Below are 27,481 nucleotides of genomic sequence, written 5' to 3'. Positions count from 1 at the left end.
TAAATTAAATGCTGATGAAGCTCCAAACGGGTTTGAAATGAGGTTTTTTAGTAGCACGGGTGAAAAAAAAGAATAACAAACGTGAGAAAGCTGGATGTTACCTTCTGGTGTAGCACGGAATTCCTCTTTGTGAGAGGAATGGAGAAGGAAAAGGCTTGGAGCATCCTCCAGGACACGAGGAAAGGAAGATGGAGAGTAGCACAGAGCGATTTGGGTCACTTCATCTGGGGGACCTGTGGATTATGTTGCTCGGTTGAATATTTCAGGTGGTTTAGTGCCCTTTCTACTGGGAATTTTGGGGTTATTTCTCTAAAAATGCTTCTTATGTGCTGTGTTGCTCTGATTAATGATCATGGCACAATTTTTCATATTTCACAGAGGTTTTTAATCAGAACACAGCAGTGTGACAGAGCTTATAGTAAATGTGACAGACAGTTTCAGCAAATTTCTTTTTACTTGAAAATGTAGTAACTGATTTTGGGGGGCTAATTAAAAAAAAAAAAAAGTTAAAAACTAAGACTATTCCCTCTCCTCTTTTAAGTGCTATTTAAAGTAGTATTCATTTTTCATTTATTTAAAACCTTCTATTTTGCACGACTGAAATTTAGACTATTCAAAATAAAGCACTTTAAACTGCCCATCTGCCCAATAAGTAGATCCTGTACAAATGTTAAAAGTTTCATAATAGACTCTTCCCGACACGGTGCTGAGCATCGTTAGCTCCTGTTGAGGCTGGAGAGGCAAATGAGTTTCAGTCTGGTGAATACTCTCAACTCTCTGTTGCAATAGAAAATTTCCAATGGTTAAATTGTGTTTTAGGTGCAAGCAATAACTTAACTTCACAAATATGAAAAGTGCTGCTTCCTAAATGTCACCGTATTCAAATGTTCTTGTTTTGTGAGATGCTGTCATTAAAATAGTTTATTTCCAGAAAAAAAAACAGAATAGTTGTTGGAAAGCAAATATTACTTAGAGAACATCTAAACTGCAATCAGCAGATGGAGCGACCAGAAGTGTTGTATTGCAGCTTTCGTGTCCTCTTTGACAATGGTTCTCTGCTGCTTGTTTTGAAACTAGAAAAAAAAGTCCTCTGCAGTGCACAGTAAACACGAACTACTAAACTGAGCTGTTTAAAACCTCTGGCAATCGAAGAAACACCACTTATACTGTTTCTGGTAACTAAATTCAAAACCAGATCGGTGAAAGTTTAAATATACAAAGAGGAAAAGTGTCATCTACATTTAGAAAGTAAGTGACCTAGTTCTACAAGCTCTTGTTAGTGACAAAATACAGTTACTGCCTAAAGCATCTAAGCGCCATCCACTGTCCTCATGCCACGCAGCCTTTGACATCCAGCTCTGCCTGTGCAGGGCTGCAGATGACCCCTTATTAAAAAGATGTTTTTATCTAAAACAGGACCTCAGACTCTTGAGCCTGACCGAAAGGGGTGGGGGGAGTGAGGAGAAAGGAGGGGTGCATTGAGAGGTGGGAGAAATCACAGTAAACTATTTCCTTTTCTTAAAAGTCCAGCAATATTAAGCATGTGAATAGTAGTTCTTGTATTAATGACTTGATATGAATGACCTAAAATAAATTGTAAAAGTTGATACTGGAAAACTAATATGAGCAACCAACATACACACGGATGAGCCTGGGAGTACTGTGTAAAGTGAAAGGTATAGGAAACTGCTGGGAGCATGGATTCGAAACTTATCCATTGTCTAAAAACCCACCTCTGGAATTTCTTGAGAGTTACACTACCAGCTGTTCAGAAGAAAAAAAAAAAAGTAATGTGGCAACAAATGTTGTTAAAAAGGAGGAAAACACCCCAAGAACTGTGCACACCCTCACGTCCAAAGGAGACCCCGTCCTGGCGGGGTTCAGTCCATGCTGGGGGGGAAGGAGCTGCTGGCCTCCAGGAGTTCCACCACGGCTGCCCTCCTGTAGAGCTTGGCCAGGTCGTAGGCGGTGGCCCCCCGCTTGTTCTGGTGGCCCACCTTGCACTCGGAGCGCGCCAGCAGCAGCTGCACCACCCGCACATGGCCCTCCTGGGCCGCCAAGTGCAGGGGCAGGTTGCCGTCGTTGTCCTCAATGTTAACATCGGCTTTGAACTCCAGCAGAGTCTGCAAAGTGTCCAGAAAGCCCTCCCTGGCTACATCGTGGATGACAGCGAAGCCGGTACTGTCTTTCAGGTTGGGGTTGGCCCCGTTGCTGAGCAGCCGCCGGGCGATTTCGGGGTTCCCGAGTTTCATCACCTGCGAAAGAGAGAGGAGAATTGGATACCGCGGGTGGGGGTTTGCTGCAGCACTGCCTCCCGTCCTCGCTTCTCGTCCCTGGCTTTTGTCAGAGTCCAGTTCTCATTTAAAGCAGACAGAGGAGGCTCGCTATAGAACTAATGACACACCAGAACGACTCGTTTTTCATGCATTTGTTACTGAACTCGGTGAAATTGTGAAAGATGTTATCATTTCGGTGGTCATAGCTTTCTGCCTCGGAGAGATTAATGCCTGAAATAGCACAGAATGGCACATAACAACTTCTTTTTTTTCCCTAACGAGGGTCATCTCAGTTTCTTAACATATAAAAATTAAGTATAGTTCGGTTTTATTTGCCTAAGTTTTGAGACACCTCTGCATTACTGTTTAATCTTGTTAAACAGCAAATATAGGGTCTCTGAGGAACAGATATTTTACCTAAGCAACAGCAAATGTAGAATGTGTTTTTACAAGCTTTCAGGTGTTTACATTGTCTGTGCATTATCATAAAACAAATATTTGGACTGTACCATAGCTCTCTCTGTTGAGAAACATAAATGTTAAAAGAAATTCTTCTCCCCAATATTTGTGTTTCATTAGGTCACCCAAAAAGGAAAAGTCAAAAGGGATGTTTCAAAGTGACAGAAGTTGTCTTCTAAAATCAGATATTATATTATACTTTCATAACCTTTCTATAAGTAAACTGTGGCTATGTTCTGTTGCTAAAACATCCCTTAAAAAAAATACAACAACAACAATAATTGGATTTTCTGACTGTTTCTCTCAGGGAAAAAAAAAAAAAAAAAAAAAAAGCTTCTTTCAATTTTCTCAATTGCACCATAAAACTATCATAATTAGAACACAAATCTCTCTTATTTGTAACTTAACTGCTTGCACCGATTTCCTTGTAATTCCTCATTTTTTGTTTGCACACTTTCCAAAAATGAACACTGTAATGTATATTGTGTAATCTCTACCCTATAGGCAGTATTTTCCTGTTCTTGTAACTAGTCTCATTGTAAGTATAAAATTCGAAAAAATACCAACTCTTTTCTATTTCCTTACAGAGAAATTCACACATTGATTTGAAAATCTTGATTAATTAAAAAAAATCAGCATAAACGAGCATTACAGTGCGTTAGATTTAGCTTAAGGTACAATTTCTACAGAGGTTTGCTGAAAATATCTCCTGATGAAAAATATATATCAAGTTTTTTAAGAAAAACAAGATATAATAAATACACTTATGTACAGCGTTTGAAGTGTAAAGCAGCCCAACACATTATAACCACAGACAGGAGCAAAAGTGCAGATAAGACAGGCTGGGATTCAGGGAAAGAGATCTCTCTGTGCCCCAAGGCTTCCAGCTCCCGACTTCCAGGCACTTCTTTCACTTCTGACAGAGATGGAAGCGATGTAAAAGAAAACAAGATCATTGTGATCTCTCTTTGTTTAGTAAAAACCGGACATTCTGATCTCTTTTTGAGAGCCCAGGCTGTGTTATTTGTGAATTCAGAACATATATTTGGGTTAAGTGGGAGTTTTCAGTGTTCAGGCCAGGGGACTGAAGGCTTCAGTTAAAGATGCGAGGGGGAGAAAATCCTAAAAAAGGTGATGCTTTTTGGCCGTGGGCTACAACTGAACAGCAAATGCCTCCTATATTTAGCAAAATAATGTTAGGGGGGAGGGAGGTGAAGAAGTAGAAAGCGTTAATTTAATAAATCTGACAAAGAGCATGAGGGCAGGAGATGTATTTGAGGCCTGCATAGGTACACCTCACCAGAAATAAAAAGGACAGAGCAAGACAAGCCGAGTAGTTGTTTAATTAAACATAAATGCAGAGGAAAAATATAAATTCATTTACATTAACATAGGAGCATTCTCTCCGTTGTAATTGAGAGAGAGATTACAGAGAGATTATCTCACTCTTGCAGAGTGCACTGAGAGAAAAGTCTTTCGAGCGTGGCCAGGCACCCACAGCACATTTCAGGATGATACATATTGAAAATAAGTCGACAGATTCTCCTGTTTTGGTTTTTGTGATGGTTCATTAGCTCAGTTGTTGTAATCCCTAAGAAGTATCGTTAGGGAACAGATGCATGTTTAATGCAGCTGGATGCTATGTAATTGTGTAAAGTATACCTTAATTCAGGATATGGACAGTTAGCTGCTTTAAGAAAAAATATCCAGCATTCCTGTAGGACAAGTCAGTTTTCAGCCCTTGTCCCGAGGATAAATCAACTAGCTAAATGTTTTCTGCTTTCTTAAAGAATTTAGCTTGTCTAAGTTTTTAATTTAAACCCTTTCACTCTCTTTAAAGTTGCTGCAAGTGCCTGCACTGCCATGCGATGCCCTATTTAGGTGTTAAGAGGACAGCGAGGAGCTCACAGATCTCCAGCTTCAGCAAAATTATCAAAAAAGGGTCATTCCTGCATTATCAGCAAGAGGTGCTTATTTTCCAGCTCTAACATTTTGATGTTAAGCCAAAAAGCTGTAAATATCTCGACTACATTCACAGGTTCTATGTTGTCTAAAAATCCACTTTCAGAAATTATTACCATGGTTTTGGGGGAAGGGGGAATAGGGGTTAAAAAACGATTTTACTAATGTGTGAAATTAAAAAGACCTATAGCTCCACTTCCACATTGCATTACTTGCAACTGAAGTACAAATAACCCCACTTATTTTCCCTCTGGATTTATAAATCACATCTTTCACTATTTGGTAGGTATTCTAGCCTTTTTGCCATCATTATCTGATAATATTAAAAGCAAAATCTTTCATCAGCTACAATAGTTAGCAGTTGGACGAGTTCCAACTCCTGCCTGCACAACTACAGAGTTAAAAATTAGGGCACAGAACCCTATACGATCAGAAAGGAAATAACTGGAAGCAGTGCCCTGCTAACCGATCTGAAAAAAGCAAATTTTAAAGTCTTAAATATGAATGAAAAAGCAAGTGATTCAGCTGGAACCCTGGCTCGCAGGGTTAGCTCTTAATGTACATCGGAGGTCCTCGCTTCTGAGCAGCATGATTCCCCATGAGAAAGGTCATTCCCACAAGCAGAGTATAAAGGAAAAGTACCATCCACAGCACACCCCAGAACCCAGACGAGCCACGCTTTAAAAGCACATTGCAGGGAAAAAAAAAAAAAAAAAAAAAAAAAGAAAAAAAAAAGGGAAGAAAAAAAATTAAAAATCCTAAGCTTCCAAGAACAGAACATTTGTGTTTACAGACCTGCTATGAAATCTTGCTCACCTAAGCTGATTTCTTTTCATCTCAGCTCTCTCATTCCTTGCCTCCTCCCCACGAAGTTACAAAATATTAGCAAACTCGTCGCCCGTTTGACATTGAGGGTGATCCCCGACTGAAAGAATGGTTTTGACCAGTTTTATTTCAAGTACGTCATTTTAGGGAGTTGGAGCCACTAAACTTATAAAATATGGCATCCAACGAGTTTGAAAAACCACTCGAATTTCATCCACCAGCCTGCTTAAAACGTTGTCTTTTTTGGAAACCCGGGTCACGTAGGTACCAGTGATGAAATATTTTCTCCCTCTCTGGATACCAACCTGCAGCGCAGTCCTCCCAAATCCATTTTGTGCATTGACGTTTACATTCTTTTGCAACAAATTAGTAAGTTGCACTAGGTCCCCCTTGGCAGCCGCGGACGCCAGCTCGTTCCCAGAAGGCTCGGCCATTCTTTAGGGTGACTGACGATCGGAAAAAAGATGAGATTTTTTTTTTTTTTTTTAACCAGGCATGGCATCGGAGACTGACAGAAGGATTGGGATGGTTAATCTTCTGGAGTAAGACCTTGTAGTAAATACTCGTAAAAAACCTCCTTGCCAAGAGCCCGCCCCTAACTCACACGTGATTATTCAGCAAAACTGCAGCTCCACTTGAAGCAAGATTTCTTTGCTTCCACATATAGAGTAACTCTTATTAAAGACTTTGGCCACTTTCGCGGGGGGAGGGGGGGAATAGATTAACAGCTATGCAATATATTGTATATGTTATAGGTAACATATATACACGTACACCGGAGACTCACTCAGACCTGAGATCTTGGAAGAAGAAGACAACCCACCCTGTTCACAGCCGGTTTCTGAAACTTAGCAGCAGCAGCAGCAGCAGCTCGGAGGAAAGGTCTCCTGTAGCAATGTGCATCCAACTCCCGCTCGGGATCCCCCCTCCATCCCTCTCCGTCGGCTTAGTCCGGGCCCAGCAGGGAAGGGAAGGACGAGCCGAGCCCGCGGAGGGCCGGGCGCGGCGGCGGTGGCGGCTGTCCCGGCGCCCAGCTCGCTCCCTCGGTGCTCTCGCTCCCCGCAGCAGCAGCAGCAGCAGCAGCTTCACTCCCGCGGCCCCGCGCAGCCTCCGCGCAGCGGGCGGGCGCGATCCCGGCCGGCGGCCGCCCCCGGCGGCGGCGGCTCCGGAGCATCCAGGAGGGCGGCGGGCGGCGCGGGGGGGCTGCCGCGAACCGCCGCCCGCGCTCAGGGCGTGGAGGAGCCGCGGCGCGGAGCCCTCTCCGCCGTCGTCCCTCGGTCGGGGTCCCTCGGCCGGGGTCCCGCCGCCGCTGTCCGCGCTCCCCGGGACAGCCGCTCCTCCCGCCGCGGCCGCGGGGCGCGGGGCGAGCTCCTGGCGGGGGCAGGGGCTGCGCTGGTGCCGCCGCTGCCCCGGCCCGGCCGCGCTCGCAGCCGCACTGACAGCCCCGCTCGCCTCCTCTTCCAACTTCGCGAAATAAAGCTGCACTTGCCGGTCCGCGGCCGCCGCCTCCGCCCGCGGCTTTGCGCTCCCCCTTTTTTTAAGCGCAAACAATCGCTACTTCTGTTTCCTAAGGACACGAAGCCGGTTTCTCTCTCCTTTTTTTTTTTTTTTTTTCCTTTTTTTTTTTTTTTTTTTTTTTTTTTTTTTTTTTTTAACCTCATCAGCTTTTTTTGAAAAGAAAAAAAATTTGAGCGCTTTTTGAGTTGAAACACCCGCCCACATTTTAACGGCAGAGATTTAAGGAGGCGCGGCGGAGTTCGAGCAGGAAGGCCTGCAGCGGCTCCCGCCCGCCCCTCGCCCGGCCCCGCCGCGCTCCGGCCGCCGCAGCTCCGCGGCGCCCGGTGCCGTCCCCTCGCCGCGCAGCCCGGGCACGGCTCCGCCACAGCCAGCACAGCCCGGCTGCGTTTCGGAGCAGCGCTGCTGAGGCCTAGGGGAGGGGGGGAAATGAAAGGAAAAGGAGGCTGTAGCAGCGGGAGCCGCCGCACCCCGGCGGGAGGAGCGGGGTCGGGGGAGTTTGGCAGGCGGGAGGGCGGCCTCCGCCGCGGCGCTGCCCGGAGCTTCTCGCCGGCGGTCTCCACCTGCCCGCGGGGGCAGCGGAGCCGGCTCCGCTGCCGGGCCTGGCCCCTTCGCCCTCGCTCGGCGCCCCGCGGGCAGCGGCTCCGCGCTCGGGCCGCCCCGGCAGCGGCGCGGGCTCCTCTCCCATCCTCAGGACAAGGTCAAGGATGAAGGGTCAATGTCAAGTTGTCTTAACGGTGGAAGGCGACCGTCCACGGCAGCGCTCCCTGCTTCCCGCGTTTCTGGTGTCCTTGATTGATTCGAAAGTGCCATTTTGAAGGGGAACCGCGCCCGGGCACCGAGAAGACGCGAGGACTTCGCTTTTCCTTCCCAGGGCGAAGAAGTGAGGATGGTGCAGGACGGGGATGTCACCGCCACTCTGCCTAACAGTATTTAGTGTTTTAAAGTGCTTTAATGGCTGGATTGCTTTAGGTTTCAGGGACCCTCGGAGGACTGCGTTCTGCCAAGCGAACCCTCCGAGAGGTAAGCAGCGATGTCATGGCTCCCTGATAAGCACACGTAACCCATCGCTCGCAGGGGCAATCTGCACGTCTGTTTTCTGCCTGGACGCCACGGGAAAGTGATTTTTGAATGTAAACAGGCGAGACAGCTCGGGGAGGTGCGTTAGGGAGGGAGGCTGCGGTGGCCGCAGCTCCTCCAGCGCTGCCCTGCGCGGGGAACCTGCCGCTGGCCGCCGGGCAGGGGCCGGGGCTGGCCGGGGCCTGAGTCGGGGCCGCCGCCGTCAAACCGAGCCGGTTCTACAGCAGTGGATCTGCGGCTGAACGGAGCCAGACTTCTGAACCTGGCTTTCCTCTCAGCTTCGGTTGCTTTTTTGCTTTGCAGTTTTATTTTCCTGTGCTGATTCCCCCATCCGCGCTTGTTTGCGAGTATCACAAAGGTGACAAGTGTGAGCTGCCTACACACGAAGCAGGGAAAACAACTTTTTGTTCAGTTTATCAACTGACCCTCCACTCCCATTCCCACTAAAGGAGAGAAAAAACACATGTAATTTTGAGGGCCTCACTGTGGTAATTCTCGTCCAGAAGTAATAGTGCTTTTTTCCCCTCCTTTTCCCCCATTTTTTAAAAGCGAAAATATAAATTATAACTTCCCTCAAAGTTAGCTCTAGAAATATACATATGCAAGTAGCATCTGTTTATTGAAATACAGTTGCATAAAGAGGGAATTTATATGTAAAACTTGGATTATTCAGTCAGATGGCTTATAAATTACTTATTTTGTGACTAATTACTGCCTAAAATCCATAGGTTTTCGTGGTGTTACCTGTTGCTAACTTAGTGCAAAATTAGACCTGCAAATATTACAACAGTCTCACACTATTTTTTTTGTTGGTTTATGAATAAAGCTTCCATCTTCTGTTAATCACGCCACGTAGCAAAATAATTAAGTAACGTATAGCTGGAGTGCTGCAGGCCTCCTGCAAGTAAAGCTGCCTGGCCAGAAAATGCCATCAAACTTCCTCTACCCTGCATGTCTGTCAAAAGTCTTTGCAGAAAGCAGTTCGTTAGTCCTGATCATTTCCTCTCATGAGTGATAAAGATGCTCCACCTAAAACAGAGAGATTTGTCCCGATCGGTTCCAGAATCAGCAGAAAAAAAGCCCCAAGAAACCAGCAACAAACAACTTCTGGAGGGAGATATTATCACCGGGCATTATAAGGAGTAAAACAATCCGCTCCCTAATTTGTCTCTCACTCGTTGGAGGATAAAACCCACCTCAAAAGGCTCAGAAAGGCTGTGAGAAGGCAAACAGAAACTTTAGCTGTGACTTGAACGTGAACTTTCTGAGATGTGGGGCATGTGCAGCTTTTCACCTTTTCTTCATGTTCTGGATCAAATCCTTCCTGTTTTGATCTAATATAGATATCATTATTTAAAATATGACTGTAATAGACATGAACGCCGTGTAACTAATCTTGACAAGGTACCTATAGCTTCAATTTGTGCCAGGAATTAATTGGCTTTATTCCAATTGCTAAAACTCGCTTTTCAGCCTTTATTATAGTTACTCTCTAGTAATGTGTGGGTGGATTTGTTTGTAATTTAGCATAGGCTGTCCCTGGCACTGCACCATATCTTCTACTTAGTACAGAACTGTCTGTAACATCAAACTGGGGGGGAAAAAAAAAGGCGCAGGTGTGAGGGCAATTAATTTATCATCCCTCCGGTCGGTGGTGGGGAGCTCGCACTGTTAAGCTCACGTCAGCGGGCAATAAAAACCTCTTGGCAAGCCCTGCCAACACAAACTAGAGCAGGAACACGGTAAAATGTAAAACCCAGCTTCTCTGACTCCGTGGCTTCGCATCCTCAGTGGCGTTTCCGTGCGGCCTCAGCCCGCCCGGAGCGCCGCCAGACACCCAGCCCAGGCGCCCGCAGCAGGCTCCAGACCATCCCCAGGGCTTTCCTTGGGATCACGGACCCTCCTGAAGGTACAGCTGAGCTTTTCCTTTTTTTTTTTGTCCGCGGTGGCGCCGGGCTCCCCCCGCAGCTCGCCCCGGGGCCAGCGGCGGCAGCGAGCTCGCTGAGCCCCCCTGAAACCCCGCGGATGGGCGAGAGAAACAATAAAGAACGCTGCTTCCTAAAGCCGGCAGAGTATCTTGATTCAAAGGTATCGTAATGTAGCGTTACGAGGTGACAGGAAAGCGGCTCGGTGCGTCCGTGACCTCGGCTGCGACACTCACAGGACACTCAAAGAAGCAGAGCAAAACGTGTTGGGATAATTAGCAAGCTGGCATCCAAATGTGTATTTTGTGTCGGTGCTAAGGGGGTACACGAACGTCAGGTTGTAGAAGGCAGACTCAGCAAGCATCAGTTTAGATTTGCATTGCTTAAAGCAGGTTTATTTGCGGTATATAATAGAATTGCATCTTACAGTGCTGGAGTGCTAAGCCTGAGCGAGGGCCGCTGTGCAGATCCCGGTGTGTTGGCTCAGAAAAACCTGCGAAAATGCATTTCCATCTTTTGAGCCGGGGGAACGCGGGGGAAATGTCGCCGCTGCCCCGAGCGCCGGGCGGTGCGGGGCAGCGGGCGGGCACCGCGGCCCCGGGAGCGGAGGGGACCGGCCGGGAGCCGCTGCAGCACCGGAACCAGCGCGGCCACGGAGAGGAGGGAGAATGGATGGATGGATGGATGGATGCCCCGCTCCCACACAGACAGGCAGGGCCGCGCTCCGCCCGGCAGCTGCACCGGCCCGCGTTTCCCCGCGCCGCCCGGGGCCGGCTGCAGCCAGGTTCCCTCAGACCCGTTAGGCCGCAGCTGGCGGCGGAGCCCAGCCGGGACACCGCGCGCCGCGGCCGGGCCCGGGGAGCCGCCAACCCCCGGCGCGGGACGTAAGGATGTGTCCGCCCCGCGGCCCCGCTGCGCCGGGCAGGGCGCGGGCCGGGGCTCCCCGCTCCGCTCCGGTGCCGCCGGGCGCGGGGTCGGCGGTCCCGGCCCGGGCTCGGCGCGGTCCCGCCCCCGGCTCCGGGAGCGCTTGACAGGCGAGCAGTCACGTGGCGGCCGCAAAGCGCCTCTTTGCGACCTCAATGACAGGCAAAATGTGCGACACAGGCGCTGTGGAGGCAGGCGGGGAGCGGCGCTGCCTCCTCCTCCTCCTCCTCCTTCTTCTCCTCCTCCTCCTCCTCCTTCCCGGGCCAGCGGCTGAGGCAGCGCTGCCCGCTCCCGGCCCCGCGCCCGGCCCGCCGCTCTCCTGCCTCCTCCCCTCCTCGGCCCCGGCAGGGGCGGCCCGGGGGCGCCGCGGGAGCCCGAGCGCAGCGCGGCGCCTCCATGAGCTCCTGAGCTCCCACCCTGCCCCGTCCTCCCCGCGGCAGCGGCTCCAGGTGCGCGGGTCCGAGCAGAGCCGGGACGCAGCTGGCTGCAATGGCGTCCAACATGGACCGAGAAATGATATTGGCTGATTTCCAGGTAAATTTCAAGCCGCCGCCACACAGCCGTGGCCTCTCGCTGCTTTTCTCTTTCTCCTCGTTGCTGTGCTGCTTGTTCTTTGTGGGGAGGTCCGGGGTGGTGGGTGTGAAGCCCACCCTCTGAAGCTCCGCTGTCGCTTTCCTTCTTTTTTTGTTTGTCAGAAATGGGGAGCGTGTGCCCTCTTCTCTCGAGGTGTGTGGACAAAATGTCTTCTTTAACTTAGAGAGTTTCAGTTTTTAATTAATAAAATAAAGCTTTTTCATCCACTTCGCTTGTTCCTACCCTCTGCAACCACCCAGGCCCTGGGACAGCTGTGAGGCAGCTCCCTTGGAAGAGGCAGATGCCAGGGAGGATACAAAACTCACCAGTCCACATGATTTGTCACAGTGTTTGTAGTGAATCACTTGCTGGTACTACAGATTAGTGCTGAACAGAGGTGTTTCCATTCCAGCATCAACACTAAACTCCATGGTTGCCTCAGCCTATGACTGTTGTGATGACGGTAAAACTCTTCCCACCCCATTCCAAACAGCAGCGTGTTTGTGTAGAAGGGAGGAATATCCTCTTCAAAGTTGTTTGTTACCTTTCCTTCTCTCTACAGAAGGGCTGTAATTTAACTTCAGACTTCTAAATCTTATCCTCAGAATAAAGTCTTCCTGTAAGTGAAAGTGATGTGTTTAGGAGCGTATATTGCTTGTTTTATATTGTTTTTCTAATACCAAGTAAAAAAGTGGAGGATATCTGCATGTGAAATAATGGGGGGAGCCAAACACATCTGGGAAGCGAATCAGATGATATTTGAATATACTTTTTTAATATTTGCTTTTAAATCCATCGGGTTTTTTTAAGCTCTGTCCATTTGCAGTGGTTGTTCTTACATGGATAGGCACCTGGATATCCTTGGATTGATTTGTAAAACTGCCATCTCTATGTTCAGCTTCTTAAAACACTGTTAGCAGTGAAACTATTTCGTTCAGCTGAAAAGAAAAAAAAAGTAATCCCTCCAATTCACTCTGTGTGTGTGTTTCTTTGGAGCTACAGGTAGGGTGATGTAGTGTGCACAGTAATTCCTGTGTATGATGTAATTAAGTAATTCCTCTGTTGCAAAAGGTACCTGGTATCTGACTGATGTAACTCATGGAGTTCCCAGCTGGTAACAGGGAGCTGTCATCCCCTCCTGTACCCCATATCTTACACCTGTATTCATTAAAATGCTCACCAAATGTTACTATATTGACACTACTTTGTTGTACTTGGAGGTGCTTTTGTGTATGTAAGGGATGACATCCCAATTTTAGGGCTGGGATTTCACAAAGGAGTTTTTCCAGGAGCAGCACACTGTGTGAAAGGAAACTGGGACCCCCATTCTGCATTCATACCAGTGGGAGCAGATTCTTATGGGATCCCACATTATTACCTGAACTTACAATCAGGAATCCCAGAAGATGAAATGAGTGGCTGGTGAGCGTAAGATTATTTGTTGAATAGAATTTTCAATACAGCTTTACACTTTGCAGGTGTTTTTTGCTATTTTGCATTATTGTTGTGCTTGGATTTTGAAACCATTAATAAAAGTATAAGAGCAACGGCAGTGCTTGGTACCATGAAGACAAGTAAGTATCATTACAAAGTTGCAGGTGGGTGGTGGAGTCACAGAAGCCAGTTTTAGCTCAAGGGTGGATGACATAATGTGTCTGAACCTAGGACACAGGAAATATTTTATCATATACCAATCCTTACTTAAAAAGAACCCAAACATTTTCCTCTTGTATTTCAGCAGACAGCTTTGTTTTCCTGTTTCATTGTATTTCTTTTTAAGATTATATCAAGTGTCTACCTGATTTTGAAGTACTGAACTGTTAATTGTCATGCTGTTAAAGATTTAGATTAGTAAAGGACAATGTCAGTCATTATTAGGCCTTGTATCTGTAGACTGTTACAAAACAGTAAAGGTTTTTGGGTCTTTTAAATACTTGGTGGTATTTGCAACTCATTCACTAAGAATTTAAAATGGAGAATAAAACATTATGTGCAAAGTAATTCTGCATTATTTTCCCTTCTATATTTTCTGTACCTTTTAATTAATAAATATATTTATCAGAGTTCTGCTGCCATCTTCTATGTTTATGTGAGGTGTCTTGTTGAAGAATTGTGCACACAGTGAAATTTCAAAAGCAATTCTTTGTAGTTTAGTTCAGCTAATCTTTGGTGAATTAAATTGGGAGGGAAACTTCCATCACCATTTCACCCTCACTTTTCCCAAATTGTGTTTAAGAGGGATAGAGTAGTGGTCTTTAAACTTCTGAAACTTGAAAGGGTTTTTCTCCCCATTAAAAAAAAAAAAAATCATAATTGTACTGATACTTGATGCTTTTGTGAAGCTTTCATGGATTTATTTAGTATCTTCCAGAATTATTAGAGATTTTGCCTTGCGTTTCAGCTAGAGCAGGAACTTGTATTGCATTTGTTTTTTTCTTTTTAGCTCTGATTGTAGTAACAGGCTACTTCTGCATTTGGAGGTACTAAAGAGAATTACTTATTTTTAAAAAGTATTTTGCATATGTGTGTATATATATATTTATATATTTAATGTATATGTGTATGTATATATATACATATACACACACACATAAACTCATGTAATTTTATGAAATATTTTAAGTATAGAGTAAGGCACAGTGAGTGATCTACCAAAATATTTTTGCCTAATGTCTCAAAACAATTTAAGCCTGTTCTGTGTGGTTTATAATTATTTTCTTTTCCCCTCCTTTTTAATGAGGCTACTGTGTGCTACCCAGGGAGCACAAAATACGTATTCATGCGTGTGGGCTGTGTAAGCAACCTGCCTAACTTTTCCTTCTTAGGCCCACACTTAGGAAAGATTATGCAGGAGCTTTGCTTTGTACATGAGTAGCCTGATTGTTTCCAGTGGAAGTAGCTGATGTGGAGTTCAGTGCACAAACAAGTTTTAGCTTTTTTACTAAATGCAATTCAGAACTTCTCCACAAAGTGTCATTGGCATAAAGGAAAAACTCCATAGGAAAAAGCACAACAGCTTGTTTTAGTAGTGTAAATTCTTCAAAAAGGTAGCTGCATGTGAATTGGTAAGTGATGCTGTAACACACTTCACATACTGGGAGAAATAAGGGCATAATTTATACCAGTTTGTTAACAGCTGTTCTGTTTGTTGTGTTTAACTGCAAAGTGTGCTTCCATCTTCAGTGGGATACCCAGGTGCTCACATGGTACAAATATACTCATGATCTCTTGCAGTTTGAGGTCTGCTTTTCACTATAAAGAAAACAGGTATTTTTTTCTTTTTAAGTTGTAAAATTTAGTTGCACAGGTCTTCCTTTGATTGACATAGTTTGGTCTTCATTCCCAAAGTTTAACTTTGAGTATTGGCAGAAGTGTCAGATACTGATGTTTCTGCACGCTAGCACTTTTGCTTTTGTTTTTACAGCTTCACTTAGGATTGGAATTAGCAAGAACATCTTTTTGTCCTTGTAAAGTTATGTCCACCTATAGGACCACTTTATTCATGCTGTGTGCTTGTCCTCACAACAATCCTAAATGTGGAGTGGGCCTAAGGGTTGCAGTGTTGTGGGGGTTGCCAGCTCCTGTGTGTCCATGTATTACAAGAATATCTGGCACTCTGGAGCTTCAGGAGGAAATTTTTCGAAGAATTCATGTTTTTCATTGACCAAAAAATAAGTAGCTCAGGATTTGGTCAGGGTGGGAGGATTTCAGAGTGACATGACAGAATGACAGAACTCAAAAATCCTTGCTTTCATTGAGACAATGGATTTCTAGTAGTTTTCTTCTTCCCTCTTTCGTCTATGTTCATTGTAAAACCAAGGTATGTGCTTTTTTTTTTCTTTTTCCAAATTTTTTTTAAACTGGATAATAGACTACTTTTGTGTGATTCACACCCTTGTGTATAAAAATGTCTTTTTTTTTTTTTTTCCAAGCTTCAACTTTGTGTCAATCTCTTTCATAAAAACAGGTTTGTGGGAAGAGCAAGGGGGAATGGGAAGGAAGAGCCTCATTGCCATCAGTTGCAGCAAAGTGAGAAAGCATGCTAAATGACTGTGTTTTAAATTATAAAATTGACCATGACAGTGATACATCGGTTTATAACGTATTGTTTTGTTTGTTTTTGAAGATTTAATTGTAATTCAGTCTACTGGTTTCCTTCTGGAATGGCAGAAATTACAGAAACTGGAGAATCTTTTCACCTGGAGGTTAACACAGTACTGTTAAAAAACTGACAAGATAAAGTTTTTGGTTTGGTTTGGTTTTTTTTGTTCCTGTCTGCTTCAGCCCTCTAGAAGATTATCTTAGTTGTGAACAGTTTTCACTGTCCAACAGTCTGTGTGTAGAATTTACATTTGTATTTTTTTTAAGGGTGCTGAGTGAGCTTTGCTTTCCTCTGTGCTTGTTGGCATGGTGGCTCAGGTTTTCTGTCATTTTAATTTATTGCCAGTATAAGGATTTGATGGGTGGAAAAGGTGGGCAGATACAGGAATAGCTTCAAGTCAGTACCCTTGATTCTGGCCCTGGACTGTGACTTAGGGTGGGGGCTGGAAAGTGTTTCAAACATTTCTGTAAGGATAAACCACTCACTGTGGGTTCTGGACAAATCTCAAAGTGGATGTCCTTAATGTTGATTTCTGAAAGAAAAAGACATGTTTTATCATTAAGGTGCTGGGGCAGAAAGGGCTGTTCTTGCTTTCTGTGCAGGCATTCAGTGGAGTGTTTGGGAATTTGGAACAAAAGGTAGTTGCTGAAGAGAGTTCCAGTCAAAGTTTAAACATAAGCTGGAGGATACTTTCCAAAGATTTAAAGTTCTTGGAGGCCTACATTTTCATCAGGTCTCCCTATATACCTGCTGGTGTACATTTGTTCAGATTTGTCTGAGCTTAAACCTCAGTCTTACCTCAGTCTTACTCAAACCAAAACCTCTCTTTAGTGTGGCCTCTGTAGAATGTAGAGTGCAGTGGGTGCTGAACTGAGCTCTCCACAGTAGCTGGAAGGAAATCCAGTACTTTAGAGGTTGGAAATCAGGGTTTGGGATAGACAGGTTTGTTTAATCGTACCTCCTGCTGGGTGTCTTTAGTTAAAAGTGGGCTCTGCTGGGTTTCTAATAGTCAGGTGCCCAGGTGCTCTGCACTGCTTCACCTGACCTGTTTTAATGGATATAGGTTACTGTATCTTTAGTTAAATTTAAAAATAGAAAACAGGACTGCTTTTTAGTATAAAAAAAGAGGCCTTTAGGACACTGTAGGATGTTGAAGCTCATACTTGTGAGGCCTCTTAATTTGCATTTTGATTAGAATTCCTTTTAATCCTTGTTGGATTTTATCACATTATAATTTTGTGCATTTCCCAGTCAGTAACACCTTTGGAACTGGTAGCTGGACCGCTTGGTTTGGAACACAATTGGTTTTGTTTGCTGTAAATGGCCCTAGGGCCAAGAGACATGATAAAAACATACTGCATACTTAGTGTGTTCTAGCTTGGTTATTGCCATTTTCACTGTCTGCCACCAGTCACTTCTGCCATCACTTCTATTAATTTATTCTTTGTGGGGTTTTGGAGTTTCATTTCTTTAGATATGTTTAGGCTCAGTTGTCATCCCAAAGTTCAGGTTCATCAGAACAAGGCTAATTTGATTTACTGGCCTTTAAACTGGAGGTGAGGTGGGTTCCAGAGCCAGAAATAAGAAGTTGGAGTAAGAGTGGTGTCCTTTTAGAAACATAACTTGGATGTTCCCATTGATAGCTCTTCATGGAAAAGCCAGTTAATTTCTCTGATGTAAGGGCAGATAGTTAATTAGAAATCCTAACTGACATTTATAGAAAAGAAAGAGGCTACTTTGACTATGATTTGTGTGCATTACACCCCTGCTGTAGGAACCTGAATAATTTACCACTGGAGCACCAATTTGTCTTTAGAAAGAGGTTTGTTCTGGTTTTTTCATTCAATTACCTTGAAAAGACTCTTCACATCATAGTAATCATGTCACCATTTCCATCAGCCCATTCATATAGGTATTTGGGTTAGTAGGTCACTGAAACAGATTGAGAGGTGGTAGCTGTAGGATCCTTTTTCAAATGCCATGACAACCAGTACTAATTATAATATTGAAATTATTAATTATATGTACTCCCAAAGGCTAGGAATGGGCTTTCATTGAAAGATACTGTGAAAATGATTTGTCATGTTGAAAATACCACATGGCTAATATACCTTGGTAAGCAAGGATCATTTACAGCAAACTTTACACTTACTGAGTTCATATTTCTGTGTGGAAGGAGGTGTGGGAGAGGATGAGCATTTGAGCCATTTGCTACCTGTCTTAAGGGGCCTTGAGATTCTCCCATCTTGAGAATATTGTACTGGAGCTGGAAAACCTGAAAGGGTAGAGTTTTCCTCTGTATTTGGGCAGTTCTTATGGTTCAGTTACCACTGCAAGCCTAGTTTTCACACACTTCCATACTACAAGTAGAAGGTAGCTTTTTAAAGGAACTACATGGCCTATCTCTGATTAGGATCTAATATTTTTCTAGTCAGTGAATAAATTTGTGCATATGTGGGGCAGGCATTAGATGAGTCCTTTCCTTTAACTACTGTAGGAACTAGAATAAAAGGCCTGGGGAAGTACCTAACATTTTACTTGTCCCTCATTATTTGGATGTAAGGAAATGACATTCTTACTGGCTGGATTGATACCTACTAATTAAGCCCATTTTTTAGAGTTGACTAGTTAATGTGCAATTGTAAAAAAAAAAAAAAAACTGCTCAAAGAGGAAATCAAAGCCCTCATGTATGCATGACATGTTGTTTGGTCTATTGAAATAGTCATCTACTGGTCCTCTATGTCTGACTGGTTGAGCAGGTCTTTGTTCCACAGCAGTAGTTAATGCTTTCAAAAGATAATTCATTAAAGCTGAAGTTCTTAAGACATATTTTGAAACTAGAACAGAATACGTTAGCCCTTGGGTTATTTTATATAAGTTTCATATTTTATCTATTGCGGAAAACAATTTGTAAAGACAAGAACACTGAAACTGAGTCATTTCTGTACTTTTTTTTTTTTACTAAAGGTCAGGTTGTTTGTGTGAGCAAATACCAAAGGTGCCATATCAGCTCAGATCGAAGACCCAGCTGGCCTAATGTCTCTTGTACAGCAGTGGCTGGTCCTTAGGAAAGAGCTGAAAGAGACAGAATGTGAATGGATTTGCCTCATCCTAGTTTCTGGAAGTCAGCATTTTGAAAGCTTGATGATGGGGTTTGTTGTAAAACTTTGGAAATAAACTGTGCCTGCTTGAGTCAGTCTTGTGTTCTTCAACTGACTGAGTTCTTGAGGGACATTTTAATAGTTTTGTGATATGTGTTTGTTCTATAGAAGCTATGTTCGCTTTTCCTCAGTGTGTTCTATACATGTACATACTGAGCCTATTCTATGTACTTCATTGGAATTTGTGCTGTTTCTTGTTAGTACAGAAGTCAAATTTGAACTGTAGAAATATTAACCCCTTCTGGTTTACACCACAACACTGTGGGAATGTGGTGTTGATTTCACCTTTAATCAAGACTGATTTAAAGAGGAGTCTGCTGTGAAAAACTTGTATTTAAGTTCCTTTAGAGTTCTGGGGACTCTCACAAATCTAATGGTTTGCTGTGTGTGTCTCTGCTGATGTTTTAGGATGAGAGTGTTTTCTGTACAGATCATCTGTGTTACAGGATGGTCTTGAAGTTCCTCAGTAGTGGGTATCAGTGCACAGAATTCATGTAGCTTTTCTCATATGTCCTTGCCTTCTTTGAATACTTCTTTACTGTTTTCTTCCTTTGGCCCCACTAACTTACCGTCAGACTTTCTTGACCTGATGCTTTTAAAAGCTTATATAATATTAATGCCTTTAGAAAACTGATTTTTTTTTTCTTTTCTTTTCAGCCCTTGTTGGCCTGTGCTATTGGTATGACCTATGCTTGGAGTTTGAATGTGCTTCTGTTTCCCTGCTCTGGATGCCTGTTGGTTTTGGCTGGGGTAGAGTTAATTTTCTTCCCAGTGGCTGTTATGGGGCTCTGCTCTGGATTTGTGCTGAACATGGAGTTGATAATAAGGAGATGTTTTTGTTGTTCCTGAGCAGAGTTTGCTCAGAGCCTTTTCTGCTTCTTGTACTGCTACACTGGGAAGGGGGCTGAGGGTGCACAGGAAGTTGGGAGGAGACACAGCTGGGACGGGACCCAAACTGACCAAAGGGATTTTTCAGACCATATGACATCATGCTTGGTGTATGAAGTGGGGGGAAGAAAGAGGAAGAGAGGATCTTCAGAGTGTTGGTGTTTGTCTTCCCAAGTAACCGCTACGTGTGGTGGGACCCCGTTGTCCTGGAGGTGGCTGAACACCTGCCTGCCCATGGGAAGCAGGGAATTATTTCTTTGTGTTGTTTTGCCTATGTAGGTGGCTTTTGCTTTCCCTATTAAACTGTCTTTATCTCAAACTGTGAGTCTTCCAGCTTTTACCCTTCTGATTCTCTACCTGGTCCCACTGCTGGGGCAGTGAGTGAGCAGTTCCATGGGGCTTGGCTGCTGACTGGAGTTAAACCATGCCAGTGCCTTTTCCAGGTTTTGAAGAGTATGTTTGTTCCTTGCTATCCTGTTCTTCAAAAAAAATTAAAAAGAGTGTTTGTGAAATGCTGACTAAAATATTCTTTTGTATAGATCAGTACTCTTCCTTTGTGTGCTTATCTAGAAAGTGGTTTTTATTTATTATTGAGTTGTTTTTAAAGTTCTGCTGCTTTTGAGACAATGAGGAGAAAGGAGATGAGTGCAAATGTGCAGCAAGTGTTTGTTTGACCCATACAATTATTTTCTTCTTTCCATCAATTTTTCTTATCTGATACTGTAAGGGCAAAATTATTCAGGAAACCTTGGGGGTTTGCCTTCACTGACATACTTAATAAAAATATTAAACAAACACAGAAACTTTAGGAAAATCCTAACTAAAACATGTTTGTTGGGTAAAGGCTGTCTTCAGTCCTCAGGATAGACAAATGGGTTTGGTAGCATAGGGTACTAATTAATGGGTACTGAATTTTGGTTTGTTTTTTAATTCAGTTAGACCACTGCTCTTTGTATGTAACGTGTGTGGCTTAAACACTGGAGTGTTAGCATGGGGCTTGGGAGGCTTGAGTTCATGTCTTGGCTCAGCTCATGGGCTTCCTAGGGATCTGCCTTCATGGTATTCTGGAATCAGAATTTGCTCCAGAGTCTTGAGAGAGTTTACAGACTGCTGGAATCCATTTGAACGTGGTTAGTGTGGTGCTGAGTTAGTTAGTTCTGCTGAGAAGTGGTTAGAGCTTCATGCTACCAGTTTAGACTTTGTCCCCAGCTTGCTTTGTTTGGAAGGCTCACAGTCATCTCGAGAGTGTGGGCAAAGTTCACTCCTCTCTGCTTGGTAGCTACAGGTTGAAATGTCTTCTGTGACCTTCATAAATATTATTTTTCCTTCTCCCCCCTTCCTTCCCCACCTCGCTTTGCTTAAGGGGATGCTCAAATAGGAGAATGATGAAACTTGTAAATAGTTGGGTGTGGGAGTTGAAATGCATTGGGCAAACTTTATTCTGGCATATTTGCCTAAAACCCTTTCTTGATTTCTGATGCTGGTAAGTAAATTAGCTTGTTTTTGCTAAACAAACAGCTGGTGAATCTGCTTTATTTTTACCAGATGGTCTTCTGAGTTATGAAAAAAACCAGAGAAGCATTGTTATCTCTTCAGTTAGATGCTTGCAGTAGGTGACCTTTCAGTCTATGTCTTGGTCGATATGCCTGGATGTTGTTTTTTAAGTGTTTGTCTGAAACAGAAGTAAAAGTTAATTTCATAACCACGGATGACTCATATTTAGAACAGTCTCGATACACTGGTAGGGTTGTTGCAGGGTTAGAATGAGCAGGGATGCCACAGAGGGGTGGAACTGATGAAGTCTGTGGAAGTGATCCTGATTCTGGTGGGACTCTGGGATGAGGAGAACTGGGGTACCAAAAAATCTCAATTGTGAGTGTCTGAATGTGCTGCATCTCTTGATAGCCCAGAAGGGAGTTCCACAGGCATCATAAATTTGATATTATGGTACTAAAGCCTTTACTTGCTTGGCTAGGCATATTGGCTTGACTTTTCCTGTTTCGGGGGAAGAAGTGTTACACTTTGTTTCAGTAGCTTTGAAGTAATCACCATTGCAGCAGTATATGTGTGAATTTAAAGAAACTTTTCTGACTTATTAACATCTCATGGATGAATTAGTATCCTAAATCTTTCTAGGTTTGAGTGGATTTCTAGCTGATACAATCTGGAGCTAGCCTTGGTTCTTCATAGACTTGATAATTATCCTTGATTACTGAGCAATTCTCCTCATAATAGATGGGAAAAAGAAGCTATTCTAGAAAGAGGAAACTCAGGATTGGATTGTTTAAAAATCTTGCATTCAGAAATCTGATTTTTGTTAGGAATGCTTGGAAAGGGAACTTAAGGATTTTTCTAGAAGCAGTACCCACTTAGTGGGCTGTACAAGTGTTCCAGGAGCCTGAGGGAGGCCATTCTTTGTCATTGTACAGGTGACACCGCTGCTGCCAGGAGTACTGGGTTCACTATCAGTCACTCCACTGACAAAGCAGAGCAAGTCCAGTGAAGGGTTACCTAGGAAGGGAGGAGGCTGGAGCATTTTTATGTGAAAGGTGATGTTAAGGGAGCTGGCTTTGTGTAGCCTGGGAGAGAGGAGGCTGCAGGAGGATCTGGTTGCTGTCTCAGTTGTACAGTGGGTGATAACAGACAATACAGAATCAAATTTCTTTTGGAGTTGGAGTCTGAGGGTGAAAGGCAGTGGATATAGGTTACAGCTTGGGAAATTATAATTAAATATAAAGAAAAACAATTCTCAGTGAAGGTGGTAAAGCACTGGAACAAAATGCCCACAGAGGCTGTAGACTCCCTGTCTTTGGAGATATGCAAAACCTGGCAGGGAGTTGAAGTGTGTCTGTGAACTGTCTGGTTGTAATTGAAGAGGTAAATAAAACAGTAAGGTAAATCTTGGTTCTTTTACACAGGAAATATGCAAGGAGATATCCTTTGCTGTAGCTCAAATGCTAGTCAGAACAGCTCTGAGTGGTTTGTTGTTTTTAAGCTGGTGATCTGGGTAATTCATCTGTCCTTCTGAGCAGGTTTGTGCCCTGGACTCAAAGAGTTTTCCATGCTCTTAGTCTCTCTCAGTTTTTGAGGAGTAAATTACCCAAGGGATAGTGAATTGATTTTTGACAATATATGTTCTTTGGCAGCATTTCTTATGTCTCTTGAAAACCTCATATATCTTTATGGAATAGAGTTAACTCTAGCTGCCGTGCTCTATCTAGTGATAAAAATTTATTTGGTGCTTTCAAAAGTAAGCACTTCCTAGGGTGTTGTCTGTGCACTTGCAGGTGTGTTAATGCTGACTTCCTGACCTTTTGTAGGAGATCCCAGAGGGTGAAAGATTTTCTTCCTAGGCAATCCAGTTGAATCTTTTGGTGCCTTCATGCAGTTGTTTCTTTGGGCATTGTAGCATTTGTCTAAACATTGAAATGATGGACTGAGCTACAGATTATTTTATTTTTCATCTGACTGTTACAGAAGCAAGTGGTACCCAGTGTAATTCCCAGCTGTCTGTCTGCCTGGTTTTAATGGGCCTGAACCTGTTGTACAAAATGTTCTAGGCCTAGTTTGGGTTAGATGGTCCCTTTTTTGGAGAAAATACAGCTACTGTTAGTATCCAAAGAAAGTATGGAATTGTTCAAAAGGAACGTTGAGACTTAGTCCTCCATATGCAGCTACTGCTGTTGTGCCAACAGTGGCCTTTTGGATACTTTGCCTGCTGCATTTTGCCTTGGCCGGAAGGGGAATGGTGTCACAGGTGAGAGAGATCCTGCCTTGCTGCTAAATGCCATGTGCTGCCAGCTCCTGTGCAGCAGCTGCAAGGGGCAGCAGTGTGAGTGTGTGTGAGCGTCAGCAGCTGCTGCTGCTCTCCAGCCCTGCTGCAGGATCACCCTGCAGGATCAGCCCTGCAGGAACAGCCTGGCTCTGTGCTGGCAGCAGCAGTTGGCCCTTCCAGCTCTCCGTGGAACAACTGCCTGCATCCCTGCAGCAGGTGCCGGGGAGCAGCTGCTGCCAGATGGGGAAGGCAGCTGCTTCCCTGGCTGTGGAGGTAGGTTGGAGCCTGGGCTCTTGGGGTGGGGTGTCTCAGAGGGTCTCAAAACACACATCCAGCTGTTACAGCTGCTGGGGTCAGACCACCCTGCAAGGGATTTAGGAGAGCCAGTCTGGCATCCTGCATTACAGCTTTCTGGAAGCAGCTCCTAGGTTTGCCTCAAATGCCTTGGAGTCTGTCTGCCCTCACAACTTCTTTCCTGTTGAATTATTTCCTCAGTAACTACTTTGCTTCTTTTATTAAGGTTAATGTTAATATGCAAGGATAGCACCCTAATGGTTACCTGTGAAGCATTCCAAGGGTAAGGTCTCCATCGCTGTGGGGATATGAAGCTACCTGGAAAAAAAATTTGGAGAACACTGAAATTTTATTATGTGAAAATTTCAATCTGCCTGGTGGAAACACTTATCTGCCCTGGAAAAGCAGGCTAAGAAAGTTGTTTTAATATTCAGTAACTTTATCTTCAGAATCTGATTTTGTATTCAGCACACAACAATAGTTTTCTCATCTTCGAATTCGTTTTCCTCTTGTGTGGTCTGGAAAAGCACAGAAGTGACTCTAGAGTCCCTGGAGCTGCTGTGAAGGCTGAAAATGATATCCTAGATTTACAGGAAATGCACAAAGGAGGAGGAACTTGTTCTACCTTTTCTTCTCCTTTTCTTCCAAAAAAAGTTCTTTGGTTTCTTTCTGATGTGTAAAGGTTTACAAATCAGTGAGCCTTCAAGGTTTTACCTTTTCTGTGGTGGTTTGTTTCTTTCATCTTTTGATGACTTAGAGGATGTGCTGGTTGTTCACTGAAACAAGATTTAGTAGTATTCAGGTAGGAATTTTCTTTTAAAATATTTAATGCCTTCTGTTAAGCAGGTCTCTTATGAAAATAAAGCTGAATAAAAATCTGTGAACAATAAAAGTCTCAGCCCCTCTCTTTACTTGCTCAGAGATGCATTTTCGCGTCTTTAGGGCTCATCTGCTGTGCTATATTTTTAAGGGTTTTTTCACTACTGTTTCTGAACAAATTTAACTTTTTTTTTTTCCCATTAATTTTTTGTCTGTTTGTTTCTTGCTTGGATAGAATAAAAGGAATAAACATGAGGAAAACATCTTTGTGTATTGTAAATAATTAAACCCTGTGAATTCTAGTGTGCCTTTCTAGATAAGTGAGGCATAAAGCCTAAGGTTCCAGGTGTCCCTTGGACTTGTACTAATGAAACAATTTCAAATATAATGAAAATACAGCCAGGTAATATGGGAAGTAGTCCATTAGGAGAGGCTCTTATAAATATTCCAGCCATAGGAAAAGCTGAAATCAGCCCTTGCAATTAGGGATGAGAAGCAAACCCATGAGGAACCAGACTTTGTTAATTGTGCTGCTCACAGAACCTGCTGCTTTCCTGTGTGCCTTTCCCTAAAGAAAACAAAGGCAGGAGCAGGCCAGGTTGTTCTGGGACTGATCTGTCACCACAGAGCCTTTGACGTCATGTCACGCTTGCCATTGAGGGACTGCCTGTCTCGTGTGCTTAATTTCTTAGGGAAAACCAAAGACATGCAAACCAGGTGATTTTCTTTAGTTTAGCTTGCATGGCATGATGCAGGTCATGACAAGGAAGCAGCTTTAGTTTTTGGTTGCTGGGGATTTTTTATCTCACTGATGGCTTTTGACTTGATACAAAGATTTGTATGTTGTAGTATGTAGTATTTGAACACTGAAATACTGAAGTATAATAAGATTCTAAATAATCTTAATTTGCTGCAACTCTGACATTAACAGTGTGTTGAAGATCTGGGAATGTCTCTTTTATGATTACATTGATAAGTAGCACTCATTCTTTCCTGGTGCAATTCTGAAATGTTTGTTTTCTGTTTCATTGACAACTAGAAAAAAATGATCTGTCTGGAAAGTGAAATCTTTGTTTAAGAACTCCTCAAAGTCAAATATTAGGACTGTAAAAATGGTGCAAAGATTTTAACCAAAAATGCTGGTATTGGCTGTTAAGAATTCTGATGATCTTTATTTTCAGCTGGTGTTTACACCTGTCTGTTCTTTTTACCCAGTGACTCTGAATTACTAAGTGACCAAGAGCAGGCTTCTATTTTACATTGTAAATCAGCAGAAAGATGATTCAGGAAGGATGCAGACACCAGGTGAATTAGCTGTTTAATTACTCTGCCCTCACTGGGATCAGTTAACTCCTTTCACTGTGTGCTCTGGCAGAAGGATAAACTAATTTTGTTTAGTTTATCTCAAAATGAGAATATGCCAAAGTGAACTGAATCGATTTGCAGTTAGTATGGGCTAAAAGAGGACAGTGGCAAGTCAGCAGAGCTGCAGGAATGATAAAAAGAGGGAACAACTAAAACCAGTGTTAAATCCTCTATTGTAGGTACCATCTCCTCGACTTCATCTGCACAGCCCAGGGGTGAAAACAACACATTGCTGGTCAAGTTCTTACTGTAGGTTGAAACACAGGGTATTCTTAAAAAGGTCATGCAGATTTTGCAGGGCTGACAAACGAGAAATACTAACTATTTCTGTAATGACCAGGTTAAGTGTATTTCACTGGGATGTAAACAGAATCTCAGACTTCTGCAGAGATTTTCCTCAAAGCAGGATTTTTTGCAGCAGATCTGTTGACATCAGTTCCAGTGGCAGGTTGATGGCAGTATGAACCATCCTGTGATTTCAGAAATGACAAGCTCGAGCCCTGTACTCTGCAAACCTACTTGGCATGAGTGTATATAAATGTGTAAGCATTTCCTGGGGATTGTGTTGAAGTTTTGTTCCATTTTTAACTTCAGAAATAACTGCAAGAAATAATGGAAAAGAAGGCAAAATGATGCTTCTGAGAAGCAAAGTGGTATTTCACACCCCCAATGTGAAGTGAGCAAGAAATAATGGAAAAGAAGGCAAAATGATGCTTCTGAGGAGCAAAGTGGTATTTTTTAGCACCCCCAATGTGAAGTGGGTGAAATTCAGCATTAACACAGCATGCTCTGAAGTGGAAGAAATTTTGTCTTTTTGCAGAGAGGATCGATGTGGTGATGAGAGCACTGTGTAGCAGTAGAAACTGTTGCCTCCCCTCTGCAGGCAAAATTCTCCATAATTTCATCTTGTGGTCCTTCAGACTGGTCCATTTTGTTTTGACATACTGCATGTTGTGCTTTGTAAGTGTGGGTTTTTTCAGGGTTGAATTTAGGAAGAGAGAATTAGCCTTGAATTTCTTTGTGATTTCTTCTTTTTATGTTTTCATGGTTGTAAATTGGGAAAAAAACCATGGGAAATACATGACCTGATGATGGCTCTTTATGTCTTGGAAGGAAAAAAGTGTCTGCTTAGCCTCCTTCTTCTCTTACAACATAAAGGGAATCAGGAAAACTGATCTGTTTGCTGCTGCTATCTAGCTCTGTATAATTACTGTTAAAAGGTTTGTTTTTATATTTTTTGGATGCAGTTTTGTATACCACAGTTTTATATAACTGTGTGGTGGAGCAGAAGGAACATGATCATGTTTCAGATCTTGTAAAAGTCTGAACTCCTCTTGTATGTTTGAATACAGTTATGATGAAAGATAAATTCCAGAAAGAGACTTAGCTGTTTCCTCTTTTCTTTTTTGGTAAAGTGTACCTGATATGCTTCAATGTGAATGGTGGCAAATATATGGCAGAATGAATACAGCAATGATTCATTGAATAGTGGAAAAGTTGAATAGTGGAAAAGGTCTGGGTATCAAAAAAAGGCAGC

At 43.5% G+C, this 27,481-nt stretch overlaps 2 protein-coding genes across 2 annotated transcripts in view; one reads left to right on the top strand and one right to left on the bottom strand.

Annotated features, from left to right (window-relative positions):
- Nucleotides 1–361: 361 nt before the first annotated feature.
- CDKN2C (cyclin dependent kinase inhibitor 2C) lies at nucleotides 362–6,484 on the bottom strand. Its single transcript, XM_041483618.1, has 3 exons — nucleotides 6,346–6,484; nucleotides 5,828–5,968; nucleotides 362–2,255 (listed from the first exon to the last, which is right to left on the bottom strand). The coding sequence occupies exons 2-3, from the start codon at nucleotides 5,954–5,956 to the stop codon at nucleotides 1,881–1,883; spliced, it is 504 nt and encodes a 167-aa protein (XP_041339552.1). The 5' UTR covers nucleotides 5,957–5,968; nucleotides 6,346–6,484; the 3' UTR covers nucleotides 362–1,880.
- Nucleotides 6,485–11,151: 4,667 nt separating this feature from the next.
- FAF1 (Fas associated factor 1) overlaps nucleotides 11,152–27,481 on the top strand; it is a 151,406-nt gene continuing 135,076 nt past the window's right edge. The window contains exon 1 of the mRNA XM_041483617.1: nucleotides 11,152–11,500. Coding sequence (XP_041339551.1) covers nucleotides 11,456–11,500 — 45 coding nt within the window. The 5' untranslated portion in view covers nucleotides 11,152–11,455. The remainder of the gene's footprint in view (nucleotides 11,501–27,481) is intronic.

Source organism: Pyrgilauda ruficollis, unplaced genomic scaffold (genome assembly GCF_017590135.1).
Source record: "Pyrgilauda ruficollis isolate IOZ18807 unplaced genomic scaffold, ASM1759013v1 scaffold6, whole genome shotgun sequence".
Lineage (NCBI taxonomy): Eukaryota > Metazoa > Chordata > Aves > Passeriformes > Passeridae > Pyrgilauda > Pyrgilauda ruficollis.
Note: the sequence above shows the minus strand (reverse complement) of the source record. Positions and strands in the feature narration are given on the sequence as shown.

Bases quoted from the DNA above. Each gene is read 5' to 3' on its own strand.
- CDKN2C (XM_041483618.1), bottom strand. From the start codon at position 5,956: ATGGCCGAGCCTTCTGGGAACGAGCTGGCGTCCGCGGCTGCCAAGGGG. The intron at 2,256-5,827 runs GTTGGTATCCAG...TCTCTTTCGCAG, and splicing joins TTGGGAGGACTGCGCTGCAG to GTGATGAAACTCGGGAACCC.